Raw genomic sequence first — 18,324 nt, 5'->3', positions numbered from 1 at the left:
CATTAATATAATAATAATAACAACACCCTCAGAATTACTCTGGTTACTCATTCAAGCATAACCTTAATCTCTTCGCTGGCATTCAGTTGCATATAAAAACCTTTAATAATCTTTTTAACAGAAAAATCTGCTGTTTGAAATATAGCAACTGTCAAAATCCACTAGGCTTCAAAACCATACAATTTGCACCAGATTATATTATTTAGCATTTCTATAGCACATTTACAGTCTTAAACATATTTATTTGAGAAGTAAGGCCCACTGAAACTATATAAGCTTAGGAAAATCACTTGGCAGATCAGTTTTAGGTGTACTTGCAGATAGTTGTTACTCCACTAGTGCTTTCATGTTACTCAGTTCACCAAATGAGATCTTAGAATACATCATTGTATGGTGTGGAGAATGTGGATAGGGAGACATTTTTCTCCCTCTCTCATAATAATAGACCCTGGGGTCATCCCATGAAGCTGATTGGTGATCAAATTGGTGACAGATCAAAGGAAGCACTTCTTCACACCCAGCATATAGTTAAACTATGGCATTCACTATCACAATATACTCATGGCCACTGTAGTGGGTTACACCAGAAGATAGTAAGGAGTATAGTGAATTTCCACAGTCACGTTCTACACAGTTTATTAAGTGCCTAGAGGCCTTTGTTAACTTAGAATAGAGAGCAGCTTTCAGATGATTAAAGTCGGCTGCCTCACACGGGAAAGTTGGCCCCAGGCAAGGCCAGTTTTATATGTTAACAAACACGAAGCCATTTGATTCTTGCCAAGTCACTATAATCCCTCTCAGATAAGAGTGTAGTGTGATGTCTCCATGAAGAGCTGAGGAGCTTTCTAGCTCCTAATTCCTTCTCTTGAGGAAGGCAATTTATTGCTCTGACTGTGATGCTTTATGCATCCACTAGGTCATCTAAGAAAAAGTGTATATATAAGCATCGTTTAAAGCATGCCAAGTTGGTGTCGCTCCAGGGGGAACAGGCACACATACCAATGTGCAGAATTGGTTATCGGTTTGTGAGGAGACATCCCGTGTATCTTGATTGGAACCCAGATACACACATGGCTGTGGGGGAAATCACCAGCTTTGGTCAGCACAAGGAACCTGTCAGGTTCTTTGCTTTGCTTTATTTCCGCATCCATTTGTTATCATCTGTGTAATCAATAAACTGTAAAACTGGTCCATTTGTGACTTTGTCTCACTTCGGCTTATCCCGAATCTACTTTGATCAGGACCCCAGATTAACACAGCCACCGGTTTGGATGGCTTTAAAAGAGGACTAGACAAATTCATATAGTCATGATGGCTATATGCTACATCCAGTATTAGAGGTAGTATGCCTCTGTACACCAGTTGCAGGGCAACACGAGCGCATGGGGGGTGCTACTGCACTCATGTCCCACTTGTGGGTTTCCCACAGGCAGCTGGTTGGCCACTGTGTGAACAGAATGCTGGACTAGATGGAGCCTTGGGCCCCATCTACACGAGCCATTTACTCCAAGGCCGCTGTGATTTGAGGTCCTTCAGGACATATGATGCAGTCGCCACTTCGCAGCCTAATGGTGGTTTTCACCTGGAAAATGCAGATTTCCAAAGACATGTTTTGCTGTGATGTTTTCGGTTTGCTGCAGGTTTCCCGTGGTTGCGAGCTGTCCGTCCCTTTCCCGAACCGACTTCACATTTTGTGGTGGGCATGTGGTAGGCATGCCTAGTGCTTGTGTCACTCTGTGATGCCCCTTCACTCCTCCCCATTCCTTTGCAGCTGCGCAGTTACAGAGACATAGGGAAGCATGCTCCTTTCTTCAACCACACTTTCGTGCACCTTTGCAGCTTCGTATCTTCGCAATGGCTGCTGTGGAGTCAGTGGCCAAGGGCGGGGAGGGGGGGTATAGGGGGAGCAGAAGGTCCAGGACCAACTTTTTTCCAGCCACCATTTTGGAAGGATGGGTAGGCAATGTACCTCTCATGGGCACATGCCTTGGCATGTGCGAACCATTGTGAGAGTCTCGGGCTGGAGAACTGCTAAACATTTGGCATAGTAACAAAGGAGCAGACTGCCTACATTTTACCCAGTGAGGAACAGACAGACACAAAAGAACTCCTAAAATACAAAACAGCCACTAATACCCAAATGTCGCACCCCTACCCTCACATTCCTGCGCAGCTGCGCATTTAAATATAATGGAAAAAACAAAAGGACAGCGCAACTGATGCAGTTTACTTGGCTTCAAAGGCTATGTGTCAGGGCACAGCGGATTTTCCCATTGGAGAAGTCCGCAGTACATCACACGTGTACCACAACAGATGCTAAGTTGCAGCTGCAATGCTGTGCAGTTATGACATAGTGAAGGTTGAAAGCAGTGCTGTGTAGATGGTCCCTTGGTCTGATCCAGCATGGCTCTTCTTATGTTCTTATCATCATTCGTGACCACATAAACTCAGTTTTCTAAATTCTCAACTGTCTAGGCAGAACCCCCAGAAATATGGCACACAGGGCAGTATCCAATTGATGAAGCACTAGCATAAGCGATCTCTAGTGCAACACCAATAGATAAGCTTGCGCAATGGAAAACCTTTTGCACTGGCTTTCACTATTAGTACTGTGTATAGGTTGCTTGTGCTAGTGTTACATCAATTGTATAAACAAAGCAGCCCTGTTGGATACTACCCATAGGGTTGAATCCAATATTCATCTAACCTAAGCCCCATTAATTTCAATGGGTCTATTCTAAGTAGAACTAACATTGGATACAACCCATAATGTATACACAAGAAACATTGCACCGTCCCTCCTGTCAGCATCCTATGCAAAGGAAATGCTGTAAGAGAAACTCATGGTGAGGAAACACTTGATCTCTTGTTGTCAGTGACCTTTGCTGGGTGTTCTTCCTGCTCATGTCCATTTTCTGTTCCATTACCAATATGGTGTGAGGATACATTGGTAAAAGCTTGTGCCAATGGATTGTATAAGTCAGTGAGTGGCATAGCACCATTTCATTCCTCCTTTTATCTCTGGTGACTGTTTGGGCCACAGGACTTAGCATTGTGCCCTATGACTCTTTAGTTAATGCCCATGTTTTGTAATTGCAATGGAACAGGACAGATCCTATCTTGCCAATATGATTGCGCTTACTATGTTACTGTGACTTCCAGACTAACCCAACCTCAGTCCTTATATCAGGTCATGAGTTGCACCATTCTGTATTGCTGCACTGGTGCAACATCCTGGACATTTTGGTATACCAGTACAATGCCACAGTTTGCAATGATACACTAGTATACCATCTTTTTGCTACCCACAGGATAAAGCACTAGCATCTCCTATTGCTACCCACAGGATAACACTGTGAGCTTAAAAAAACAGTTTGCTTTAAGGAATAATGAGACAAATCAATCTTCTGAGATATCATAAGAACATTCAGAGGACCCATACTAAATCGAAGCAAAGGCCTTCAAGTACAACAAAAAGTTGTGCATATTCTATGCATCTCGTCAACTTCAGGAGCCAAGAGATCACCAGGATATCAAGTTACTTTTTCTTCAGAGCTGTTTCAGCCAGCTCTAAAAACTTGCAGCAGGTAGCTGATATAACACTGCTGTCACACTTTCTGACATACGAAAAAATGCACGAAAACACAACATCAAAATTATGCCAGCCTTCAGTTCAGTCTTCTCTTGTAGAGCATCTTTGTTCCAGGTCGGACAGCAATGCAAACAAGTAAGCCACAGTTCCTGGTTCACACATCACAACAAGCCATGGTTTAGACAAGCCAGACTTCATAACCAACAACAAGCCATTGCTTCTATTTGTGGTTTGTAGCTAGTTAACAAGCCATGGTTTGTTTGTGGGGATGGTTTCAGACACAATGACAAGCCAGATTTCAACAAACCACACCATGGCTTAGCGTTATATACAAACCAGGCCATTATTTTGTTGAACTCTGATCAAGAGCAAATATTCTGAATGTAAAGACTTTCCAAAAGAAGAACAAATCAATGACCTACTCAGATCTGCATCTCTCCTGAAACCTACCCATAACCCATTTTCCCATGAGAAAGCTGCAGTCCAAGCCAAAAAAGGGCCATCTGGTGCTCAGTGAACATCTAGATTCATCCTTTTTACAATTCTTATGTTTCAAAGGCAGTGTGAATGATCAGATTCTACTAAATGTAATTAGAACTGTAGGTAACTGGCATTTGGGAGATAAGACTGCACACAGTTAAAAGAAGATAAAAAAACAACAACCAGGTTCCGTCTTTATCAGCTTTTCCATCCCTTTCTGCTATGAGGCAAAAATGTACATTAATATTTTCTGTTCCAGTGTTGCAATCTTGTGAATATAGCGTACATAATAGCTTTTGTTTTTCATCTATTAAGGAATAATATCTTAATACTCACACTAATTAGAGCGCATTGTTACCTGACACAGGCTGTGCAGTTAGTCACTTATCATTGTGGTTAATGAACCCAACCACTACAACCACTGAACTACAAACCCCAGTCAAGAAGACGAGGATGAAACTTTTGAAAAGCAAATAGCCAATGTTTTAAGGAAGCATGATGTAGTAGTAATGGGGGACTTCAATTTACCTGATATTTGTTGGGAGACAAATTCTGCAAAACATGGCCCCTCCAGGAAATTCCTGACTTGTGTGGCGGATAACTTCCTCCTACACAAAGTAGAGGAAGGAACTAGAGGATCGGCTATCCTTGACTTGATCCTAACCAACAGAGATGACTTAGTGGATAAAGTAGCAGTTACAGGAACTCTGGGGGAAAGCGACCATGTCGCACTTGAGTTCTTGGTTCTAAGGGAAGCAAAAGCTGAGTGTAGTCAAACGTGTACCCTGGATTTTAGGAAAGCTGATTTTAATAAACTCAGAACAATGATCAGTAAGGTCCCATGGCAAGCGACGCTAACGAGAAAAGGAGTCCAAGATGGGAAATCTTTTTAAAAAAGGAAATTATCAAGGCACAATCACAAACCATTCCAACAAGAAGAAAAGGTGGAAGACAACAGAAGAAGCCAGTGTGGCTTCACAAAAAGCTTAGGGATGACCTGAAAACAAAAAAGGACACATATAGGAAGTGGAAAGAAGGCCAAGTAACAAAGGAAGAGTACAGGCAGGTAGCACAGAATTGCAGGGATGGCGTCAGGAAGGCTAAAGCTGAGAACGAGCTGAGGTTAGCGAGGGATGCTAAAAACAACAAAAAGGCTTTCTTCAGCTACGTGCATAGTAAAAGACAGAGGAAAGAAATGGTTGTTCAGCAATTAAATAAGGATGGCAAAACGATAACAGATGACAAAGAAAAGGCAGAGGTGCTCAATTCCTACTTTGGCTCAGTCTTCTCCCAAAAGAGGGTCTATGACCCCCCCTGGCAAAGGCGAAGTACAGGCTGAAGGGGCAGGATTGCAGCTTGAGGTCGATAGGCAGATGGTCAAGGAACACCTAATTACTTTGAATGAGTTCAAATCTCCAGGGCCAGATGAATTGCATCCTAGAGTAATAAAGGAACTGGCAGAAGAGCTCTCAGAACTGCTGTCTATTCTCTTTGAGAAATCATGGAGGATGGGGGAAGTGCCAGATGACTGGAGGAGGGCTAATGTTGTCCCTATCTTCAAAAAGGGTAAAAAGGAGGAACCTGGGAACTACAGACCAGTCATTCTGACATCAATCCCTGGGAAAATTCTGGAACAGATGATAAAGCAATCCATCTGTAAGCACCTTGAAAACAATGCCGTGATTACTTGAAGCCAACATGGATTTGTCAAAAACAAGTCCTGCCAGACAAATCTGATCTCATTTTTTGATCAAGTCACCTCCCTTGTAGACTGTGGGAATGCTGTAGACATCATATACCTCGACTTCAGCAAAGATTTTGACAAAGTGCCCCATGATATCCTGATGAGCAAACTAACTCAAAGTGGGCTAGATGAAACAATGATCCGGTGGATCCACGTTTGGCTACAGAATCGGACTCAAAGTGTGCTTAGCAATGGGACCTTCTCAAACTGGGGAGAGGTAACGAGTGGGGTACCGCAGGGCTCAGTCCTGGGCCCAGTGCTCTTCCACATTTTTATTAATGACTTGGAGGAGGAGGTGCAGGGAATGCTGATCAAATTTGCAGATGACACAAAATTGGGCGGGATAGCTAATACCCTGGAAGACAGAAACAAAATTCAAAGTGATCTGGATAGACTGGAGCGCTGGGCAGAAAATAACAGAATGACATTTCATAGGATAAATGCCAAGTTCTGTACCTGGAATAAGAAACCAAATGCACAGTTACAAGATGGGGGATACGTGGCTCAACAACAGTATAAGCGAGAAAGATCTTGGAATTGTTGTCAATCACAAGCTGAATATGAGCCAACAATGGGATGTGGCTGCAAAAAAGGCCAATGCTCTTTTGGGCTGCATTAATAGAAGCATAGCTTCCAAATCCCGGGAAGTACTAGTTCCCCTCTACTCAGCACTGGTTAGGCCTCGTCTGGAGAACTGTGTCCAGTTCTGGGCACCACACTTTAAGAAGGATGCAGACAAACTGGAGAGGGTTCAGAGAAGGGCAACAAAGATGATCAGAAGACTGGAAACAAAGCCCTATGAAGAGAGACTGAAAGAACTGGGCATATTTAGCCTTGAGAAGAGAAGACTGAGGGGAGATATGATAGCACTCTTCAAGTACTTGAAAGGTTGTCACAGAGAAGGATCTCTTCTCGATCATCCCAGAGTGCAGGACACGGAATAATGGGCTCAAGTTCCAGGAAGCCAGATTCCGGCTGAACATCAGGAAAAACGTCCTGACTGTTAGAGCAATACGACAATGGAACCAATTGCCTGGAGAGGTGGTGGGCTCTCCCACACTGGAGGCATTCAAGACGAGGCTGGACAGCCATCTGTCAGGGATGCTCTGACTTGGATTCCTGCATTGAGCAGGGGGTTGGACTCGATGGCCTTGTAGGCCCCTTCCAACCCTACTATTCTATGACTACTATTCTATGATTCTTTAAAGACAACACAAAAGAACTTCCATTTTTTAGTGTCCGTTTTGCATAAGCATGGCATACAACTTCCTTCAACCAAATCTCTTAATTCTCCATCTATGGAGGATTTCCTTTTAAAGGAGGAAGAAAAATGTTATGTAGCTTCTAATATATACAATAAGTCATAATGAGCAGGTTCAGATGTAACTATCTCCAAAAATGAGCATGGTGTCCATGTACTCCCCCCTCCCCTTACATGTTGGCTTGGATGCGTCTAACATGACTTGATAGAATTGTTAGAACCAAAAACCCTGGTTTAATCTTAGCTTAATAACCAGGATAGGAAACCAGGATGATTCCTTGGAGAAAATCTCAAGCAGTCTATTCTGTAAGAAGAGCCTTATGCGATCTACACTGCACTCCATCCCCAATACAACTGCTCTCTATAGGTGAGGATCAGAGGCTGACCCTCCAGCATTTGTCAGATGAAAACAGGCACTCCTGCCTTACATTATAAGAGCCAATCTTAGACCTGGTTTAGACATAATGCTAGACTATGGTTTAGTACAGCCTCCCCAACCTGGGGCCCTCCAAGTGTGTTGGACTACCAACAACATAGCTGGCTGTGGAATTATGGGAGTTGTAGTCCAACATAACTGGAGGGCACCAGGTTGGAGTGGACCAGTTTAGTATGACATGCATGAGCTTCGGGCTCATTTTCACCTCTTTCCCCTTTCCTCCTCTGGTGCAGCTCCGAGGATTACATTAGAAGCTTTCACTTCTGTTTAAATTAACCATGGTTTATTATTATGTCCAATGGATTTTTTATGTTAATAACTATCCCTCAGTAGAACGTTACTCAGGCACAACTGGAGTCATCGATCAATACTTGTATTCCATTTACCTGGTAAATACCATGAATGTACCTGATGCTACATTCTCTCTGTATTTCTCCACTGACACGTCAAACTCTCCCACTTCTTTCATTTTGTGCGCAACTGTTTTTCTTCTTTAGTTTGTAATTTAAAAAAAACAAAAACCTTCAATAAAGATATAATGAAAAACTTGCAAGTATAAACTTCAGTGCTTGCAAGTACAAACTTCCAAGAAGCCAAGGAAGGTAAAGGAGGAAAAACAGAGATTTGGTTTGATTGGATCAGGCCAAAGAAAAGGCACATGTACACACAGAGAGAATGGAGAAGAGAAAGCAATTCCTACAAGGGCAGTCCGGAGAGCAATAGTGGGCCCACTGCATCCACAGAGTCAGACAATGTGGAGAGCTGCATGTTCCCCACCCCAGGTCTAAAGAGATTTCTAGCAGATATGTAATATTTTTATCTTCTAAGGCTGTAGTCTCATGTGAACTTAGGAGGAAGCCCCATTGACGCTAATGGGACTTGTGTGTGAATAAGCATACATAAGGCAGTATCCGACTGGGGACTACCATGCGCGGCCAGCCCCGCCAGTTCCGGTCTTCATGTGGAAGTCTCTGCCAGTCCTGCCCTGTAAGCAGCCCCTGCTTTCCAAATGCTTAACCATCCAAGTAATGATTTCGCCCAGTGCAACTTTATGCTTGTAAATTCTATGACATGTGGTTTAAATATCCCATGACTTTGAATAATGTTTCGCTGCTCCTGCATCCACTTGTCTTTCATTCTAGCACCCCTGGAAGTTGGACAGCATACAAGCATCTTGTCATACAATCATATGCATGTTTACTCAGAAGTAAGCCCCTCTGCATCAAGTAGAGCTTACTCCCTAGAGGTTCAGGGGTTACTTACATCAAACCCAGTGAATCCAATACTGGGACCCTCAGAGGCCCACTGTGATGAATTTGCAAGACACTTTGAGGATAAAATCGCTCACCTTCATGCTGACTTGAACACCACTATTGATGTAGTGTCTGTTGAGGTGTCCAGCGCATCATCTTATCCTGTTTTGTGGGATCAATTTCAATTTTTGGAGCCTTAGGATGTGGACAAGACACTTGCATCCATTTGGCCCACCACACGCTTTCTCGACCCTTGCGCATCATGGCTTATTTGAGCTAGCCGCGGGAGGCTGACCACATGGATCAGGGGAGTGGTGAACACATCGCTGCATGATGGGGTGGTCCCTACTGCCTTGAAAGAAGCAGTGGTGTGACCACTCCTGAAAAAACCCTCCCTTCTTCCAAAGATCAATACTAACTATAGTCCGGTCGCAAACATTCCATTCTTGAGTAAGGTGCTCAGGAGAGTGGTGGCATTTTAGTTGTAGGTGCTCTTGAATGAAACTGATTAACTAGATCCATTCCAGTCTGGATTCAGGCCTGGTTTGGGGATGGAATTGACCTTGGTCACCCTGATGGATGACTTTCTTCGGGAAAGGGACAGGGGGAATGAAACCCTGTTACTTCTTCTTGATCTCTCAACAGCTTTTGATACCACTTACCATGGTATCCTCCTAGACCACCTCCATGACTGGAAGGTGCACTGTTCTACAGTGCTTCAACTCATACTCGCAGGGTCGGTTTCAGAGAATAGCATGGGGTGATTGCACCTCAGCCCCATGGCAGCTGAACTGTGGGGTACCACAGGGCACCATCTTGTCCCCAAAGAGCAGCATGGAGCAATGGAAAAGGGGACATTCCCTGGGGCAGGGAGGGGATGGCAGAAGCGCTTTACACTTCCTACAGTCCAGCCTCCCCCTCCCCACTCCGAGGCGCCCCAGCTAGACAGCCGAAATTGTCATCTAGCCACAAATGCAGGGCCCTGCATTGGATAGTCGGTCACCTCCGAGTTCAGAGGCGGACAACGATCCCCATAGAATTGCGTCCTAAGGGTACAATCCTGTGCATATTTAGTCAGAAAAAAGTCATACAATTCCCAGTGTGCCCCAGTCAGTATGGCTGGCTGAAGGGATGCTGGGAGTTGTATGTGTTTTTCTGTCTAAACATGCATAGGATTGCACTCTTATTAGGCTAATGAAAAAAATTACCCCCACCCGAAACGTGCACGCTTTTGAGCTATCCAGATCTCTTTGTCAGGCAAGATGTTATAAAAGGTGGATGTGGGAGGGGGAGAGAAAATAGAAGTGACTAGATGGTGAAGTCACATTGTCTGAAGGGGTAGTGTGGGTGGAGCCTGCACGTATTCAAGATAGGCTTGTGGCACCACAGAGACTAGGGGCACTATCCTACGTATGTTTAGATAGGAAAGAGTCCTACAATTCTCAGCATGCCCCAGCCAGCTATGCTAGGAGTTGTAGGACTGTTTTTCAGTCTAAACATGCATAGGATAATGCTCTGATTCATTTATTCTTGTAGAAGCTTTCATGGACTATAGCCAACTTCATCAGATACATCCGAGTGTTTATAGAAAGTTTCAGGTTTATATACAGTACATATGATGTGTGGGGGTTGGGGCAGTGGGTGGGGGGGGGGAGAATTACAAACAGTGAGGTCAGAAGGCTATTAAATGCACAGATTACTAACAGTGGCAATCACATTATTAACAGTGCTTATTTACAGTGTAGTAGTTGCTGCTAACACAAACATCCTGGCACTAGGTAAGCCAATTAAATCATGTAATGTGCTAAAAAAGTATTTTCTTCTGATTCAGGCCCCTGGCAGTCAAATTAAACTTGTTGATTAATTCTAACTCTGCAGTCTCCCACTGAAGTGATTTTATTCCACAATGGCCACCTTAAGGTCTGTGATAGAGTGAACCCTCTACATGAGGCATTTGTGTGCCTGTGATTCCTCACTCATGGTAGTTTGCAGGTGCTGTACACGACGACGTCATCCTCCAGGGCCTTTCCCATTCTTTGGAACCATTTTAGCATGGGTTTTTTATTCTAACGAGGAATGTATGGTAGTTCTGTGAATGGAAGCATGAAACCCTTGGGTATTTGTGAAATTCCACTATACCACTGATGGTTGTGCAATGGAACATATAGAAAGGCAGAGAAAGAGAACCCCCAGAAAAACATGTGTAAAGGAGCCAATATTAATCCCAAAGAATCTGGAAGCAGAATCCTTGGTAAAGTGGAGGGTTCAAAGCCTCATGTAGAAAAGCTGAGCGTCCTGGGGAGCTGAAGTATTGCCTCATGGGTTTCTGAATATTGCCATTTCTGATGTCAGAGTTGTGTCCGTTTATTCTTTTCTATAGAGATTGGCCTATTTGCCATATATAGAATGCAGAAAAAGCAATACAGACATCATAAATGAAATGAAATAATTAAAGAGGCCACAAAACCTTGTACCAGAATAAGGGAGCAATCCTATGGCCAATAGGCACTGTCTAGAGGGCCATAGGATATGCTCATTTCCGGCAACCAACCTCGGAGCCTATGCTCCGAGGTCGGTTCCCAGAAAACTGACTGCCCCCCTCATCTGCGCTGCCTCGGAGGCAGCATGGAGAAGCCCCATCCACGCTTGGAAGAGGAGCATGGAGCGACTGAAAAGGGACATTCCAGGGCAGGGAGAGCGGAACTGAGCATACAACACATCCAGTGTGTCGGATGGCAGCTTCCTCTCCCGGTCGCCCCCCCGCCGCTAGACAGCCGAAAACAGCTGTCTGGTGAAAAATAACAAGGCAGGAGAAGCGTGGAGGGAACGATCCCCCCCCCCCCGTGCCTCTCCTGCCTTGCTTTGGATAGGCGGTCGCCTCCGAGGTCAGAGGTGGCCACCTATCTAGTTAGGGTAGCACCCTAAATCTCTTAGTCCTTATGGTGCCACATAACTCTTTGTTGTTACGGCTATCTCATGGCCATGAAATATGAACAGCTGAAGAGCAAAGAATAACTTCCCTCACAGTAAGAGCACAGCACTTAATTCTGTTTTTACTGTTAACCATTTCTTAGGGGTTACAAAAGCACAGAACTGAAACAAAGCATAAGAAATAGCAGGTTTAATTAAAACCATCATTCACACCATTCGATGCCAAGCTCATTAACATCAATGACCCCACACACGTATTCACCTCGACGCCCCCTCCCACGAGCCGTGCATTTATTAAAATATGTACACATTACACAGATGTCCATGTTTATTAAGACCATGTTTCAATTATCATTCATTTTCGTTTAGGAATGAGTAGTAGTTGATTCTATGTAGGTAACTAGGCACTTATAGCAGCGTATCAGGTCATGCTGATTTGCTGGAACCTGCCTTTGTGATCTGGATGATCTCGCATTCAAGGAAACAGTTGGGAAAACTCCCACGTTCCGCTGAACACCCCAGGATCGCCGGGAAAAAACACACCGCGCATCCCACGGAGCACCTTTTACGTTCCTCGCTTGCCCACGCCCAGCTGCGTGGAAGCCCGAGGGCTCTCAACTGCGCCTGCGCAGCCGTCACCCGCGATAAGTACACCCCCTGACCGGCTGGTGGCGCTGTTCCCCAAAGGCGTTGCTCTCCCCGCCTCGCATCCTTCCGCTGTTCCCTTCGTCCCTTCCCGCTTCCAACCATGGGGTTGCCGAAGTGGGAGGGGGTCGTGGAGGGCGTTTCCCCGGTCGCCGCGCGGCGTCACTCCCAGCATGCAGCGCGGCCCGCCCCTGCCGCCGCTCCTGTCGCCGCCGCCGCCGCCGCCCCTTTCGCAGCTGCTGCCGCTGGCGCCGCGGGGCTGGGAGACATGGCGGAGGGAGGCGCGGCGGATCTGGAGACCCAACGCTCGGACATCGCGGCGCTGCTCAAAACGGCCCTCCGCAAGGGCGACACCTGGTGAGGGGAAGGGATGGGGAGCGCGGCGGCGGCGGTTTGAGGGCCCTTCTGAGTGACAGGTGCGGGCGGTTCCTGCCTGCTCGCCTCGCTCCTTTCTCTGCCTGCTTGCGCGTCGCTCGGGTGCGGGGGGCGGCAGCCCCTTCCTCGCGCCCCTCGCTGGCGGCCGCTTCTGCCGCCGGGGACGCGGCTTACCTTGCCGCACAGGTGTGGCCAGGGCGTGGCAGGGCTGCCGGTCTCCCTTGCTGCTCCCCCGGTGCCCGCGACAGGTCCGGGCTAGGCGAGGTTTGGCCAAGGCGCTTCCCTCTCACCTGCGGGCCAGCCGGCTCCCAGGGCCGTGTTCTCCCATCGTTTCCAGCGGCCCCAAGAAATCCGGCCAAGAACCGTGCGTTTGTGTTTTTAAGCACTAGCGGAGTATATTCTCTGGACAAGGCTTCTCATTCACAGTGCAGCCTCCCCCGAAAAGCTTCCATGGCAAGGCCTGCCTTTTTTGGCCGACAGTTGCTGGGAAGGGCTGCTTTCACTTCTTGATTTTGCTCGGGTTTATATCTCCCCGGGTTCGTTCTCCTCTGCCCTTTCTCCCTTTAGAGCCCCTTATCACATCTGTCAGCTGTTCCATTAAAAAAAAATATATTTTTGCTGGTGAAGCACTGGGTGAATGAAAACAAGGCATGTATTGGGGGGATGTGATAGAAGTTCATACAATTATACATGGTGCGGAAGAAGTGGGTAGGGAGACTTTTTTCCTCTCATAATATAGGGTTATTCAATGAAGCTGAATGGTGGGAAATTTAGTTCAAACAAAAGCAAGCACTAGTTCTTCACGCAGCGCATAATTAAACTATTGAGTTCGCTTCCACAAGATGTAGTGATGACCACCAACCTAGACAGCTTTAAGGGCACAATCCTGTGCATGTTTAGACAGAGTGAAGTCCTACAACCTCCACCATGGAAGTCTGTCAAACGTGTAGAATTGTGCTCTTACAAGAGGATTAGACAAATTAATGGAGCATAAGGCTATCAATGACTAGTAGTAAGGGTGAGTATGTACTACCATCAAAATCCAGGATGCTGGACTAGATAGGCCTTTGGTCTGATCCAGCAGGGCTGTTCTTATGTTCTTGAATACCTGGAAATTGGATCTTGCAGCCTTGTGTTTTAGTGTGCTGAACCTTGAACTGAATAATGTTTTAGTATTTGTGGAATGAGCAATGTCTCACAGAACAGTGGTGGATTTTGCTTAAGATTAAGGTTTAGTTTGTGTATCCATCAGCACAAACTTGGAGCATTTGGTTCTGCTGATAGGTTTGTAGCCCAAGTATGTGAAGCCTTGATAAAAGGGCTAGTGTGATCACACACATTGTGGCAGCAGTATGTATAGTCCCATGTGGGGAAGGTATCATTTCATAAAGGCAGCACCTTGTGAATCCCATTTAGAAAGCAAGCCCATAGGTGATCTCATGTGGACTGCTGGCCGTATGAACCAACCCAAAGTTTCAAAAGTTGTTTGGAGCTTGTTACAATGCAATCCTGTGAATGCTTACTCAGAAGTAAGTCCCATTGTGTTCTTTGGGGCTTCCTATTGAGTGGATTTAGGATTGCAGGATTAATTAGGTTCGTTCATTGAGTTTGTTCAGTTATGTTTATTTTATGTTAAAAATTATATCAATTGATTCTATCTTTTGTCCTGTATAGCTGTCATCACGTGCAGAATTCAGAAGCACTATACATGCACATTAAGGCCCAGTTCAGATGTAATGCTGTTTCCATGAGTAAGAAACAAGTTTGAGTGTTTCCTTCCGTTCCCTTCTCCTTGTGTATCCAGCCTGAGAGGAGACCTGCTGGTTTGTGAAATCAGTTTCCCGTGATGTCTGAACTGTGAAATTGTGGTTTAAGTCCTGCCGGTGCCTACGTACTAGGAGTGCAAATCATAGTTTGCTCCTGGCCTTGCAATTCAAGATTATAGTCAGCATTAAACCACAGTTTTCTGCTTTGGATGTCATGACAGGCTGATGTAACAAATGAGGAAGTATTCTCTCAAGCTGGGTACCGTTGTCTGTTGAAACAGTAGCATTATGACTGAACTAGGCCTAACTTATGTGGTATCTCATCTCAGCCACAAATTTAATAGGCAGCCTTAGGCAAGTTTCTATTCCCTCAGCATTTCTTTTGCAGTATCACAATAGTACTTGCCTACCTTAAAAGCTGGCATAAGGATTACTGTGAGAGCATGTGAAGCGATTTCTGCTCTTGAAATGTGCTGTATAAATTTTATTGTTATGCATTTATATCCCAACCATAATTTGTATTTTTGGAGGGGTCCTTTCAAGGCTGAAAGTAGAGATGAAGATGCAACTTTCGGTAGTATCCAATAAGTCATTGCACCTCTGCTTGTCCTGTTGCACCTGTGGGATCCCACTGCTAGCACAACAGGAAGCTGGCACTTCCCAAAGCAATCCTAGAAATGAGCAGAAACACTAGTTTCTGGAATGGGATAGTTCAGTGAAGCTCTCTTCTGCAAACTTTTCCGTTTGTTTCTCCAGGAACTGCTAACTTCCCCTTGTGCTAGCGGTGGGTCTCACTAGCACAGGGACAGCATTGGATGCTGCCCAATATTTGAACCTGTGTTTACTGCATGCAAACTCGCTACACTGCACTTGTCCTTATCTGTCCTTTCTTGTGTACTCATTTAGTCTACTCCTGTACATATGTATTCAGAAATATGTTCCACTGTATTCAGTTGGACTTAACTTCCAGAGCTGCACATAGGATTGTAGCAGCATGAAGTAGCTACTGAAACTGGCCCTGTAAGTAAGACAGTACATACTTCTAAGCACAAGCAAGATCCATTCAGGGATCCACAAATTTTAGCTTGGCAGACACTCATGCTTTCTGTATCAAGTAGGTTTCACTCTGCTTTATTCATGCTTCACAGAGGCATTCCCTTTGTACCCACTTTGCTTCACATATGCATTTCCTTTGTACCCTTTGTTTAGAGCAGCCTCTCTCCACCAGTCCATGACAGTGAGCCTTGACAGCCTGGTACCATTTTGAAAGAGGCACACTGCCTTGCTATGCTGCTCATGGCTTCTTAAAATTTTTCTGGTTGAGTATACTAGTGGCTTTCCTCAGAACTGAAAGGGGATCTGCTCACAGAATGTGCCTCTGCCTGTTTTTTGGTGCTCCCCTTCAGCTTCCACATCGCAGCCCACCCAATTCAGGAGGGTTTCCTGATCTTCAGAAAATGCTTTCTGGGACACTGCTGATGGGAGAAGGGGGCAAGGAAGTCATCTTCCACCAGCCCCCTTCTACCAGCACTTCTAAGAATCCAAGCAGATTTTTTTTTCTTTTGATCAGTTGCAGCAGGTTGTTCCTAATATCTCACTCTACTGTTTGTTTTTGTTCTCATTAAAGGGAAATGAAGTTGGTCCAGAAATCTGAATACTTAAATTGGATTTACTAATTCAAAAGGTATAATGTCCCAGTAAAGTAATCTAATCGAATAATTATATTAGTCTCTGATGTCCTGGCAATTGTTTTCTAGTCACATTTGAAAATGTAAACTTTTTGGTTTAAATTAACTATTTGTTTTTTTTAATTATTAACAATATTTTATGCCACCCTTCATCTTACAAGAAGAATGGGGAACTGGGGCCCTCAGATGTTGCTGGACTGCTGTTCCTACCACCCCTCATTATTGGCTGTGCTGGCTTTGGAGGGCCACACGTTCCCCACCCCGTCTTATGATATCAGGGGGCTATGCAGTTGAACAACAAACTTTAAAAACTGAAAGCAATGGGAGCTATATTGGCCAGAAAAAAATCCAAAATCTATAGTGGTGTAATAACTTTATTTAAATACCAAAAATATTGAGATCAGGAAATTTTGTGGGTCATAATTTGAATGGCGTGTCTTCTAGTTTAGCAGTAAATTACTAGAAAATTTATATTACAATTAGTGGGAACTTGCAACGAAGTGTTGCAGAGTGTCCCCAGCTCCTAACAGCAACTGTTTAGGGATCCAGTCAGGCTGGGACAAGAGCTTTGTCATGGTGTTTGGAGCTTGTGGGGAGGGGAAGTTTCAAGAGAAGTGGAGAAAAAAGTATGCTTTTTTTCTTCCCACCCTCCAGAAGCCTTCACCTGCTGTGCATATGACTGTCAACCACAAAACTGAGTGATGCATTTCTGTGTATTGGAGCAAGAGATTCCTGGAGATTGGGAAAGGGAAAAAAGTGTCCTTTTACTTCTTCCTGAAATGCCCTCCTATTGTGCAGGCAGGAGAATTTTTATATTATGGCATATATCCCCCCCAAGCTCAATTTTTACTTCAGAATAGTTGCTAGTTAGGGAGTTGAGCAGGCCAGCTTCCTTCCTTCTCCTTTCCCCTTTCCAAAATTCTCTGGAATTTTAAAGGTATGTAGTCCCTTACTCCCATATTGGAGGTTGGGAGGCTATGTTTGGGATAGTAGCTTCCAAGAGCTATCCAGTGTATTCCACTGTTAATATTGCCAATTCGAGCTGCTGGTGGGGGCCATTCTCAGGCTTCCAAATGTGGTTTGGCAGATTAGGAATGTGACGTCTAAATACAGTAAAATTTCACTGTTGCCAGTATAATGCTGTGCACTGCCTCTCCCAGCATACATGAATGGCATTGAATACATTTTAAAACTCTTAAGGTGCAATCCTATTCATGTTTAGATGGAAATAAGCTCTACGTAAGTATGCCTGGCTGTGGGATGTGGAAGTTGTAGGACTTATTTTTGTCTAAACGTGCATAGGATTGCACCCTTATGCTAATCTACAGTGCTTTCCTCACCAAGATTATATTCTTACCAAGCATGTGTCATGTCCGTTTCTATTCTACCCTTGGGAGTCATTAGGTAAATGGTTGTCGGCACTGAATGCTCATGAACTGCAGTTAAACTACGTTGCTAGAGAGAGTTAAAGTGTACTCAGTGTCATTCATCTGTTCTTGATAAGGTTGTTAAAACAGTCTTGCTCATCAGGCTTCTGTTGTTAACACTGTTAGGAACAAGCCAGTTACATACCATAGACAGACATATTAAAAACATTGAAGATGGCAACGTCAAATCATTTTCTCTGATTACAATTTTATTTGAAAAACGTTAAAAAAAATAATTTGGAAAAACAATATTTTTAAAAACACCATAGAAGTATAAGTAATTAATAAATTTCATGTTTTAATGCATATTCTGGCATTAGCTGATAAAAATTTAATTATGATATTGAACAGAATTGTGATATATCTTTATTTCTATAACACATGAATTAGTAGTAATGGAAGCTCAAGTATTAAGCAAGCTCTTCTGGCCTCTTTTGATCTTGCCCGAACAAGTCAAAACAGACATGATGGGTTCTGTTTCAGGGATTTAGCAGATGGGCCCCCATATACCATCTGAAGATAAATCCTAAAGAAAGGATTGGGGCAGTCCTTGTGCCTGTGAATATATGGGTGCATTCGCACATCACGCTAAGCCACCCTGAGAAGAAGCCATGGTGGGTGGCTTTTCCTTTACTCGAGACAGACGATTGGGCATGCGGCCACTGTTTGTGGCTTCTTTCTTCCTCACTCCCTCTCAGTCCTCCCAGTCCTCTGCTGCTGCTGGCA

The 18,324-nt window shown here is 44.5% G+C and overlaps 1 protein-coding gene across 5 annotated transcripts in view; it reads left to right on the top strand.

Annotated features, from left to right (window-relative positions):
• Nucleotides 1-12,362: 12,362 nt before the first annotated feature.
• USP15 (ubiquitin specific peptidase 15) overlaps nt 12,363-18,324 on the top strand; it is an 87,967-nt gene continuing 82,005 nt past the window's right edge. For 3 of the 5 annotated variants that reach the window (XM_084810607.1, XM_084810610.1, XM_084810612.1), the window contains exon 1: nt 12,379-12,699. In XM_084810607.1, coding sequence (XP_084666733.1) covers nt 12,446-12,699 — 254 coding nt within the window. In that variant the 5' untranslated portion in view covers nt 12,379-12,445. Of the gene's footprint in view, nt 12,700-16,110; nt 16,168-18,324 lie in introns of all 5 variants that reach the window. The other 2 variants (XM_084810608.1, XM_084810606.1) reach the window with 2 other exon arrangements.

The sequence above is a fragment of the Heloderma suspectum genome, chromosome 7 (genome assembly GCF_057233095.1).
Source record: "Heloderma suspectum isolate Gila_16-S chromosome 7, 16-S_ref, whole genome shotgun sequence".
NCBI lineage: Eukaryota > Metazoa > Chordata > Lepidosauria > Squamata > Helodermatidae > Heloderma > Heloderma suspectum.
This window is presented reverse-complemented; position numbering and strand designations above follow the sequence as displayed.